Here is an 11873-nt window from a genome sequence, read left to right as displayed (position 1 = left end):
GACTCTCATGTTCGTGCTGACCTCCTCTATGGAAACTATTTTCGGTTTCTGCACTAACACTTTGCCCTCGGTTTTGGGTTTCTTCGGGGGAGCAGGAGCCTGAGGGGTGACAGCGGTGGTGGTGCGTGTCTTCTCCCTGGGGTCTGTTCCCTTTTTTGTGCCCGCTGTTGCTGCCGCATATGTCTTCGGGGGTATTACTCCTGTCGGGACTTTATTGGCGGCCGCTTTTTCCCACCGGAGGCCTCGCCAACCATCCTCCCTTACCCTCCTCTAGCCTTCCCTCATATCCCCACGCTCTTCTTCCCATCCTTGTCCTTATCTTTTCCCTTTGCAATTCCTCCCTTACCATATATCCAGGCGTTCCCCAATCCACTCCTAACATCCATCTCAGATACCTTTCTTGTATCCTTTCCAATCTTTTTCTCTCTTCCCATGTCCATATCTCCACCCCGTAACCTAAAACCGTCCATACTAACGCATCGAAGAGCTACAACCTCCTCCCCCAGTTATTACCAAATCTCCTCTTACCTATTCCCCATACCTGTCCCATAATTGCTGCCCCTCTCTTTATTCTGTCCCTTACCTGTCCCTCTTGCCCCCCATTCCTTTGAATCACATATCCTAAGTACTTGTACTCCTTAACCTCCTCTAATTTTTTTCCCTTCCAAAACCAACTAGCCTTTTTTAACCTCCCTCCCCCTTTCCTGCACCTCATCACCTTCGACTTCTTCTCATTCAATTCCAGTCCCTTCCCCTCCAGATATCTCCCTAACCTCTCCATCATACACCTCATCCCCCCCTCATCTTCTGCCAACAGCACCACATCATCCGCGTACGCTAACGTATAAACCTTGCCCTCTCCTAACCTCACACCCCCCCCATCTCCCTTTCTTCATTTCCTCCTCCAAGTCCGCCATCAACATGTTAAACAGAAGTGGGCTCAGTGGGCATCCCTGTCTCACCCCCCTCCCCGTCCAAAACTTCTCCCCCACCTCCTCCCCTATTCTAACCCTGAACCCTATCTCTCCTAACACTTCCTCGCACCTCCTTACCGTCTCTTCCTTCACTCCCCTCCCTCTTAACGCCGCCATCAACTTCACTCTGTCCACCGAATCAAACGCTGCTCTCAGGTCCACAAACAGTAGTACCATTTGCTTTCCTTTCCTGCTTATTTGTCTGTTTATTAAATAATTTAGTACATAGATATTATCCACCATTCCCATCCCTTTCCTGAACCCCGTTTGATTTAGTGGTAACATCCCTTTTTCTTCTATCTCTCCCTTCAATCTCTCTGCCAACACCGTCGCATATACTTTGTATAACGACGGTGTCAGAGTTACCCCTCTGTACTCCGAAACCTCCTTTCCCTCACCCCTCTTCAAAATTGGCACCACCAGCCCCTCACTCCACTCCCTTATCCACCCCTCCCCCTTCCATATCCTATTGCATATCTCCCATACCCACTTCTCTATTCCCTCTCCTCCAAATTTCCACACTTTTCCCGGAATCCCATCCACCCCCACCGCCTTTCTTTCCTTTATCCTACCTATCGCCCTCCTAATTTCTCCCTTTTCTATCTGATCTTCCTCTCTCTCCTTCTCCATCCTACTTCCTCCCATTATCACTCTCGACTCTACCCCTTCTAATAGATCTCTAAAATATCTGTTCCATTCTTCCATCTCAATCCCCTCTCCCATTCCTCCTTTTCCTTTTTCCCTTTCCCTCCTAACCACCTCCCAAACCTGCCCCTCCGTCCTCGCTTCCATTGCTTTCTTCGTCCACTCCTCATTCTCCTCCTCCTTCTTCTTTCTACATAATCTCTCATACTCCTTTTTTCTTTTTCTGTATTCTTCTCCTTTCCCCCCTATCCTCCTCCACCTTTTTAACACCTTTGCCACCTCCCCCTTCTCTCTTCTACACTCCCTATCAAACCACCCTCTCTTTTTTTCTTTCTTCTCCTTTCCTTCTCTCTCATTCCCCTTATCTAACACTTCCTGTATCTTCTTTTTCTTCTCCTCCCACTCCCCCTCTACACCCTCCTCTTCTTGCTCATTCCTCTGCTTCCCCCATATTTCCCCTATCTTCTCCCTAAATTCCTCCTTCCCCTCTTCCGTCCAGTTCTATCTCCTCCTCTTTTTTCTTTTTCTTTCCCCTCCTCCTCCTTTCCCTCCGAACCACACTATTAACGGCATGTGGTCCGAGTCCACCCTTTCACCTATCTCTAACTTCATGATTTCCTCTCTTGCCTCCTCATTACCTATTATATAATCTATTACCGATTTCCCATTCGGCCCCATATACGTCCACCCCCCTTCCTCATCCCCTGTTATTCCTCCATTCATTATCGCCCACCCCTTTTCCTCCAACTTCTTCACCAACCTTCTCCCTTCCCCATTTACTTTTGTATCTCTTGATTTTCTCCCCTTCCCTTCTCCTCCTTCCTCCTCTTCTATCTCCACTCTTCCTCCTAAATTTCCCGTTCTTGCATTAAAATCCCCCCCTATTATCGTTCTTACCCTGTCTCCCTCCTCCTCCATCCACTCATTCATCTCCTCTAGTTTCTTCTCCATCTCCCCATTTATGTACACTCCCACTAACCTCCATCTCTCCCCTCCTTTTCCTATCATCACCTCCACCATTCCCTTTTTATCCGCCTTACACTTTCCTTCTATTCCTACCCCTTTTCTCACCCCCACTATAATTCCACCCATAGCCCTTCCTCCTCGCATATTGCACCTCCCATTTATATCCTCCCGGCATCCTCCCTTTCATCTTTTCCCACCCTTTTCCATCTACCCATGTCTCTAGAAAAAACATCACATCCCATTCTCCTACCGCTTCCCAGAAGTCCGCGTCCTTATTTCTTAATCCCGCCACATTCCAGAATGCCACCTTCCATCCTTCCTCCCTTTCTCCTTCCTCCTTTCCTTCTTCCCCTCCTCTCCCTTGCCCTTTACCTCCCACTTCCCTCCTCTCTCTCTTTTTCTTTTTCACCCTTCCTTCCCCATTCTTTCCCTCCCCTCCTTTCCCGTCTCCTGTATTGTTTCCATCCCCTTTCCTTCTATTCCCTCCTCTCTTTTCTCTTCCCTCCTCTCGTCCTCTGCTCCTTCCTCCTTTAGTTCCTCTTTCACCTCGTCCCATCTCCACCATTTACCTCTCATCCAAATTCTCCCATACCTTACCCATGCCCTCCTTCTCTCTCTTTCTTCCCCTCTCGCCAACTCTCCTAATCTCCACATCATCCTTCTTTCTTTCCACGTTAGATCCTCTTCAATCCTCTCCTCCCTTCCTCTCAACCTCGTTTTCTTTTCCATTATCTCCCTTTTAACCTCCACCTCTCCCACCCTTACTAATGCTATACTTGTCCCGTCCCTTCTCCCTTCCCCTATTCTCCTTACTTCCTCTACTTGCCCCCCTACCCCTATCTTTTTTAATAATTTCTCCACCTCCCCTTTCACCCCCCCTTCTCCTCCCTTAATTCCTTTTATTATCACATTCTTTCTCTTTTCTTCTCTTTTCTTTCTCTCCCATTTCCATTCCAACCTCTTAATCCTATCTTCCATCTCCTCAATCTCCTCTCCCTTCTCCCCTTTCTCTCTCTTCCCCTTCTTTCCTATCTCTAACTCTTTCATTTTCTTCCCCATCTTCTTAATCCTTTCCATAAATTCCTCCCTTTCTCTCTCCCATCTTTTCTCCCTCTCCTCCATTTCCTTCTTTAGCCCCCTTACCTCCTCCCTTAATTCCTCCTGCCCTCTTACTCCCTTCTTAATCTCTTCTCTAATCTCTCTTCTTATCTCTCTCATCTCCTGAATTATCTCCTCCTTCCATTCCCTCCCCATCTCTTTTAATATCTCCCCTATCCCTCCTGCCTCCACCCTCCTTTCAACCTCTGGTGACCTTATCACCTTTTTGCTTCTCCTGAACGCCCACTCCAAATCCCCTTTTTCCTCTCTCTCCTTTCTCAACCCTACTTTCTCTAATTCCTCCCTTTTCCTTTTCAAAACCTCCTCTGCCGTCCCTGTGCTCCCTCTTCTCTCCCATTTCTCCGCCTTCTTTATTCTTTCTACCTCCTCCATTTCTTTTCTTTCCATCTATATCTCCTTTACTCTATGTCTAGTGACTTTCCCTATACCCTATTTCAGTTACTTGCTCCTCTGCTGGTGACTTTCCCTATATCCTCGACTGGTTCCTCTGTCACTAGAGACTTTCCCCGCACCTACACCTATCCCCTATCTCTCCTCTCCTTTTACACCTGCACTCCTCTTTCCTAGTACCTTCCTCTCCCCTCGTGTCCCTGATCTATCTTCCAAACTGCTAACTCACTCTACCTGCATCACTTCTCTTCCTTCTCACCGCTCTATTCCCTTCTCACCCCACTTGCCTGCACTCCCCTTGCATTCGCCACCTTCAGCTTCTCACTCTCTCACTCTCTCTCCCCCTTTCTCTTCCTCACACCTCTAATACTCCACTCAAATACACACACTGACAGCACCTCAACCTTCTCACACGCAACCGGAAACGGAAGTCTCTACCATTATTGTATAGTGGTCTTTAAAAAAAAAAAGTAAACAATTAGGACTCAAATTTTGTTCTTTGCAAGTGTCTAGTTGAATATCGATTTTACAGAAAAAACAAAAAAATACAAAAATACAAAATTAAAGAATGGATAATTTTGCATAAAAATGTTATCTATAAGTCTTTCATACAAGTAATACCTTTTATGTAAATAATTTTACAAGACATACGCTGCACGGTGTATTCACGGAGCGTGCTGACAGACGTTATGTGGATTGAAGCGTTACACGCGCGCACAAAAATGTCATAACTTTTGAACGAATTATTGTACAAAAATGAGTGAAGAGTCGAGGGTTGAGAGTCTGAGTTAAAAAGCCAGAGATTTCAACTTTTTAATGCAACCTTTTGTTATTCTACGTTAATACTTTAAAAAATTACGATAATTTAAGCAAAATGTTACATTTAATGTTTGTCTTCTCTTATTAAATTAGTAACAAATAGTCTTAGAATTTTTAAAAAATTTATCATAAAATAACAAAACAAATTACATTAAAAAGCTGAAATCTCCAGATTTTCAACGGTTTTTTTTTCATTTTTGTTCGATAATTTATTCAAAAGTTATGACATTTTTGTGCGCGCATGCAATACTTTAATCTACATAACGTCTGTTGGCACGTTCCACCACGTTCTGTCAATAAACAACTTGTAAATTTTTGAAGTAAAAAGTTTAGCTTATACGAAAACAGTTATAGAATACGTCATGCAAATAACAGAATTTGGGTACTAATTGTTTAATTTTATTTTTTAGCGGCCACTGTAAATTGATAAACTTTTTTCTTTAATTTCATGCAAAAACGAAAGTCTTTACCAAACTTCAGTTTGCTAACATTTTTCCTGAGGTATCGCTCAATTTTAATCTAAAGTAACTGTAGTATAAAATATATTGAGAGTCACTATAAAAGCTACACGCATGCACATACATATGTAAGTACACAAGCATGTGCGTACGTAAGCATAGATATATGTTTACATATACATATTTTTTATTATATCTTTTAATGAACTTTGCAAAAATATGTGAAATCCCACTAAAAGACATCACAGATGTAAAAAAAGTGCTAAGTTATATCTTTCGCAAGCAACAATAATTCTTTACAAAAAGTCGTAATCAAATATATTATCTTCTCAAAAATTATGTTTATAGCCAAAATAATTCTTTGCAAAAATTAATCATTATCAAAAATATTTTCTCAAAAATTATATTTATAAATTATATTTTATTTTTGTTAATAATACTAGAAAAAAATTAAAATATTAGCATCAAAAAGTAGTGAAATCAAAAAGTTGCATTAAGTAAGTGACAACATAATATATAATATTTAGATAAATTTCCTATAATGATACAAATGTATAATTATTGCTTTATTTTAAAACGTTTATAATATATATAATAACAAAATAAATTCAGCAAAATATATATATATATATATATATATATATTTATTTATCTTTATATTTAAATAACATGAATAATTATGTAATTAATTTAAACTGGAATGTATATACATTGTAAAGTTATTATATATTTTTATAAAATATTTAGATAAATAGATAAATATAATAAAATAAATTATTTATCTCTAAATAATTATTTAATTCAAATATAGAAATATGTTCGCGAACGCGCTGCGTGAGGAATCGCGCGACACGACAAAGGATGAGTCACTTGTAGTATAAAGAAACCTTTAATATACGAATCTTTACTAAAATATAATGTACAATATTTAACAATTACACGCACAAAATTAACATAAAGTTTAATTAGTTTCAGCGGAGAAATCAAGTCAAAAGAAAGAGCGGCGGTTGTCGATATAAATGTTCTGCGGTTTTTTTTTAGGCGGTTTTGACTTACGCGTACACGGCGGAAAGCGATAAGGCACCTACGCCGGGGTGAGCTCCTCTTTTATAAATTTTGGAGCGGAGCTCACCTTCGCGTGAAGCGCCAATAATTTGCGTGATTTTTAAAGTAGCGCATGCTCAATAGCATGTAATTATTCGGCGGAACGGTTGCGACACCGTTACTTGTTTGTATATTTGAGCGTTTTTTATGTGACAGCTGTAAATTTACGACTTCTTTTTATTCTATTATACAAAACAAACGTGACTTTATTATTACTGATCGATGATTCCAGAATTTACCAAATAACAAAATTCGAGATCGAATTTTGTATAAATTGAAAATCCTAATAACGGTTTACTGCCGAAGTAATTAACAGACGATAAGATTTATTTTGCATCTCAAACATCCCGCCCGCCTTGGCGCAACGTGACAAAAGGTTGATGATGTTTCCGGCGCGGATCACATTCCGATAGCGGTTGATGGTGGGGCGGGTTCGTGTCGGCGCGGCGAAATTCACGTGATGATCGCGTGTTGCGAATCGATCAGCTGAAACGGCGAAAGCATGTGGCAGATGTGAACGGCGAGTGAACGATGCAGTGAGCGGTGAAAACGAGACAAGTGTTATAGTGAGGTGATGAGTGAAATGAGTGAAGCGTGACAGTTGATATGGTGCATGACGTGATGATCGTGTAGTGAGTGATGCTATGTGTCAACGTGCGGTGTAGGAACGTCGTTCACGCCCGGAAGAAACACGAGCTTGACGAGTGGGCGCACGAGCTCGGACGTGGCCGTTCGGATCGTCACTACGCGTGTAACTCCATCATCCCCGGGGTGCAAACGCGATATGCGAGCGAGGGGCCATCGGTTCGGGGGGGTGATCTCGGAGCGAACGAGGCAGAGATCGCCGACGTGGGGTGCAGGTGCATCCTTGAGCCACTTGGTGCGTGGGGCGAGTCCGTGCATGTATTCGGATGACCATCGCTGCCAGAAGTGATCCCTCATCCGCTGCAGATGACGCCAACGTGACAAGGTGGACACCGTCTGCTCTGTCAATGACGGTGCTGACAAGGCGAGGAGCGGTGTCCCGATGAGGAAGTGACCGGGGATCAGCGCCGAGACGTCCTCTGGATCATCTGAGAGTGCCTGCAACGGACGTGAGTTAAGACAGGCTTCAATTTGTGCAAGGAGTGTGCTCAACTCCTCGAACGTGAGGGTGGTCGCGCCGATCACCCGACGGAGGTGGAACTTGGTCGACTTTACGGCGGCCTCCCATAAACCACCAAAATGCGGGGCCGCTGGCGGGTTGAAGTGCCAGCGGATTCCTTGAGCGGTGGCGGCAAGGATGACACTTTGACCTTCGGCTGTCGCTGCGTTGAAGAGACCTCGCAGCGTCCGATCTGCTCCGATGAAAGTCGTGCCACAGTCGCTGTAGATCTCAGCACACAGGCCCCTGCGGGAGACGAAGCGGCGCAGAGCGGCGATGAAGGCCTCCGAGGTGTAGTCTGAGACGACTTCTAAGTGAACGGCCTTTGACCAGAAGCAGACGAAGACTGCGATGTACCCCTTGTGCGCACGGTGTCCACGCCCCTTGCTGGTCCGGAGGAGGATTGGTCCCGCGTAGTCCAAGCCGGTGCTGAGGAACGGTCGAGTTGGCGTTACTCGCTCCCGAGGAAGGTTACCCATCGGAGGCTGTGGTGTGGCGGCGCGCCATCGAGTGCAGGTTATGCATCGGTGTAGCTGCTGTTTGACGGTGGTCCTTCCTCAAGGCACCCAGAAGCGCAGGCGGAGCAGGCCGAGAGTCAGTTGCACACCTCCGTGCAGCGTCCGTCGGTGGCAGGAATCGATCACCAGCCGAGTCAACCATGATGCCGCCGGGATGATCATTGGATGTTTCTCGTCGAGTGGTAGCTGAGCATGTTTGAGACGTCCTCCGACGCGCAGCACGCCTTGATCATCGAGGACCGGACTCAACATCGCTAGGTGGCTTCGTGGTGGGCTAGTGCGTCCAGCAGAAGCCGCAGCTACGTCCGTAGGAAAGTGGAGCGCCTGCACCACTCGCAGCCATCGAAATAAGGCGACGTCCAGCTCGTCCGGATGCAATGGACGGCCAGGTATGGCGTCACGTCTCGCCTGATTGAGCCATCGCCGACACCATGCCGTAACCCGCAGCAGCCTGTGCAGCGTTGGAAACCGGAGGAGGAGGTCAGGTTCTGCCGAGACCGGTGCCTTGATTACCAGACTGGTGGCTCGCTGCTCCGGGAGGTCATCCTCTGGGACGTCGATGTTTGAACCCGGCCATGCAGTCTCGTCTCCTGAGAGCCAGGTAGGTCCTGTCCACCACAACTCATGATTGATTAATTCAGCAGGAGTAACACCGCGCGATGCGCAATCTGCAGGATTCTCTCGTCCAGCGACGTGTCTCCATTGAGCGTCTGGAAGCAGGGTCTGGATCTGAGATACTCGGTTGGCGACGAAGGTTTTCCAACGGGTGCTGTGTCCGCGGATCCAATGAAGTGTGACCCTTGAATCTGACCACAGATGCACCGGCGTCGTTGTCAAACCGAGAGTAGCGCGCACGTGGAGCATGAGCGTGGTAAGTAGAGCTGCTGCACAGAGTTCCAAGCGAGGTAACGACACCTGCTTGACAGGCGCGACCTTCGATTTTGCCATCAATAGGTTGATTGACGTTTTTTTCTGTTGCAGCGTTGCGGATGTACACCACGGCGGCGTATCCTCGCTCTGAAGCGTCGGCAAACCCATGGAGCTGCAGTTGCGAATGGTCGTCTCCGGTGTTGAGCCAGCGAGTTACACGGATGTTATCCAATAGAGGAAGCTGATCCAACAACTGCCTCCAGCGGTGTGCGTCCTGATCAGGCAGCGGAGAGTCCCAATCCAGCCGTTGAAGCCACGTCGTCTGGATCAGAATTTTGGCTCTGATGACGACAGGCGCGAGCCAACCCATCGGATCAAAGAGCCGAGCCGTTTCGGCTAGAACTCGTCGCTTTGTGAGATCAGTGACTGGACGTGGACGAATTGAGAAGGAGAACCAATCGCCTTGAGGATGCCATCGGAGGCCCAGGGTAGCGTGACTCTCTTCTTCCCATGAGTGCGGCCCACGTTGCAGCTGATGTTCTGGTGGAATTCCTGTAAGCACCTGAGGATCGTTGGCGGCCCACTTTCTCAAAGGAAATCCGCCCGCCGTGCAAAGACTCCGTAGTTCCTGCTGAAGGTCGATAGCATCTTCCAAGCTATCGGCGCCGGTGACCACGTCGTCGACGTAGCAGTCGTGTCGCAGTGCCTTGACTCCGCGTGGATATCGTGCCTCTTCGTCTGCTGCGAGTTGATGAAGAGTCCTGATGGCGAGGAAGGGTGCACACGCTAGCCCATAGGTCACGGTCCTCAGCTCGTACTCGTGGACGTCGTCAGAGCTGTTGTGGCGCCACAGGATAGTTTGCAGGCGACAGTCCTCCGGATGCACGAGGATTTGTCGGTACATTTTCTCGATGTCCGTGACGAGCACGTACCGATGCCAACGCCAACGAAGTAGGACGTCAGCGAGTGCTGGCAAGAGATTGGCTCCAGTGAGGAGGTGTGCGTTCAGCGACTCTCCGGACCGTGTGCGCTGGGAGCCGTTGAACACGACCCTGAGCTTCGTGGTCGTGCTTGACTCCTTGAGGACCCCGTGATGCGGTAAGTAACACCTGGGGCTGCCAGTTGTTGTAGTTGTGCTAACCTTCTCCATATGTTGTAGGTTCTCGTATTCCTCCATGAAGTCTAGATAGAGGTCACCGAAACGACGATCTCGTGCTCCTTTCCGCTCCATGGCATCCAGTAGGCGTTCAGCAGGTCGACGAGTCTCGCTGAGCGATGTCGGCGGCGGTGAAGTAAATGGCAGCCTCACCATGTATCTTCCACTGGACGTGCGTGTGACCGTGCGCACGTAGATGTCCTCGCATCTGGCTTCATCGGCGGTAAGCGGTGTCCCAGCCACTGGCTCGCGTTCCTGCTCCCAGAAGCGTCGAACCATGTCAGCGAGGTCGTGGTCTGCGGTGCACTGGAACGTGCTGCGATGTCCTTCGGTTGCTGCTGCATCGTAGCCCCCGGACAGGATCCATCCTAAGCTCGTCTGTTGGGCGATCGGCATCCGTGATCCGCCCTTGCGAAGACCTTCCTCGAGGATCAATGCGTAAACTTCTGCTCCAAGAAGTAACTCCGCAGGATCGTCGTCCAGGAAGCGCGGGTCGGCCAGTCGAAGTCCTTGGATGTGAGGCCAGCTACGATCTTCGCGTTGAGGGGTGCCTTGCTGCAATGAGATGCGAGGCAGCACAAAAGCAACCACGCGGAGCTCGACATTGGTCACGTCAGATGTGATGTCTAGCGTGACCTTGCCACGCGCTGATCCAGAGCGAGTCCCTCCAATGCCAAAGATGGACAGATCTGTTGAAGCTCGAGGCAGCCGAAGACGCTGAGCCAGTGCCTCAGAGATGATGGACACCTCGGAGCACTGGTCTATCAAAACTCGAACCTCGTGTGGTGATCCGTAGCGATCAGCGATCTTGACGCGAGCGGTTGCGAGAAGGACGGCCTTGTGTGTTTCAGTTTGCCGTGCAGTGGCCAGTGTGGTGGCAAGTGAAGTGGCCTCAGCAGATGGTGTTGATGTGGCTGCCCCGTGCAGCATGGTGTGGTGTCGCGCGTTGCACGTGAGGCAGTTCCTTTTTGACTGACACCGTGCTAGGAAATGATTGCCTAGGCAGTTGAAGCACAGTCGGTTGGCCTCCACGAACGTTTTCCGCTCAACCGCGGTCTTGGCCTTGAAGCCCTTGCACGTCATCAGTGTATGGTTTTCACGGCACAGTACACACTGAGGTGAATCTGTGCCTTGGTGCTTCGTGACGTGCGCTTTGACGAATCGTGATGTCTCTCCAGATCCTTTTGTGACACTCCTCGGTCGTGCGGCGTTGAGTGTCAAGATCCGTCGACTAATGAAGTCGAGAAGTGCCTCGTTCCGTGGTGGTTCGGTGGGGTCTGAAGTGGTTGACTCCCATTCGAGACGAGTGCGTGCGTCGAACAATTCGACGACCATGTGGTTGAACAGATCCATCCCGTGCGAGTTGATAGGACGTCCGATGCTCTCCTGTGCGTTGACTGCGGCGGTGACAGCGTTGTGAATGCGGCTCAGCTCCTCGGCGGTATCTCCCTTCATCTTTGGCACGGCAGTAAACGTGGCAAAGTTGGAGCGGATCAACTCTTTTTTGTTATTGTAGTGCTTGTCCAAGATTGCCCAAGCGCGATCGTAATTGTCACTCGTGACAGGTAGTGACTTTATCAACTTTTCAGCCGGACCTGTCAGACACGAGCGGAGGTGATGAAGGCGCTCAATGTTCGAGATTGAATTGCTGCTCACGACGGACAGGAAGAGATCGCGAAAGGATGGCCAGTCAGCGTAGGCACCAGAGAA

The 11873-nt window shown here is 48.0% G+C and overlaps 2 protein-coding genes across 2 annotated transcripts; both read right to left on the bottom strand.

Annotated features, from left to right (window-relative positions):
* Window positions 1-7117: 7117 nt before the first annotated feature.
* LOC146719603 (uncharacterized) lies at window positions 7118-8098 on the bottom strand. The gene has a single exon (XM_085489967.1). The coding sequence runs from the start codon at window positions 8096-8098 to the stop codon at window positions 7118-7120; it is 981 nt and encodes a 326-aa protein (XP_085346093.1).
* Window positions 8099-8176: 78 nt separating this feature from the next.
* LOC146719602 (uncharacterized) lies at window positions 8177-11618 on the bottom strand. The gene is made up of 2 exons (XM_085489966.1): window positions 9225-11618; window positions 8177-9154 (listed from the first exon to the last, which is right to left on the bottom strand). The coding sequence occupies exons 1-2, from the start codon at window positions 11616-11618 to the stop codon at window positions 8177-8179; spliced, it is 3372 nt and encodes a 1123-aa protein (XP_085346092.1).
* Between the last annotated feature and the right edge of the window lie 255 nt (window positions 11619-11873).

Source organism: Nylanderia fulva, unplaced genomic scaffold (genome assembly GCF_048542155.1).
Source record: "Nylanderia fulva isolate GAGA-0341 unplaced genomic scaffold, ASM4854215v1 Scaffold919, whole genome shotgun sequence".
Taxonomy (NCBI): Eukaryota; Metazoa; Arthropoda; class Insecta; order Hymenoptera; family Formicidae; genus Nylanderia; species Nylanderia fulva.
The sequence above is the reverse complement of the archived record's forward strand: the minus strand, read 5'-3'. Positions and strand labels throughout refer to the sequence as shown.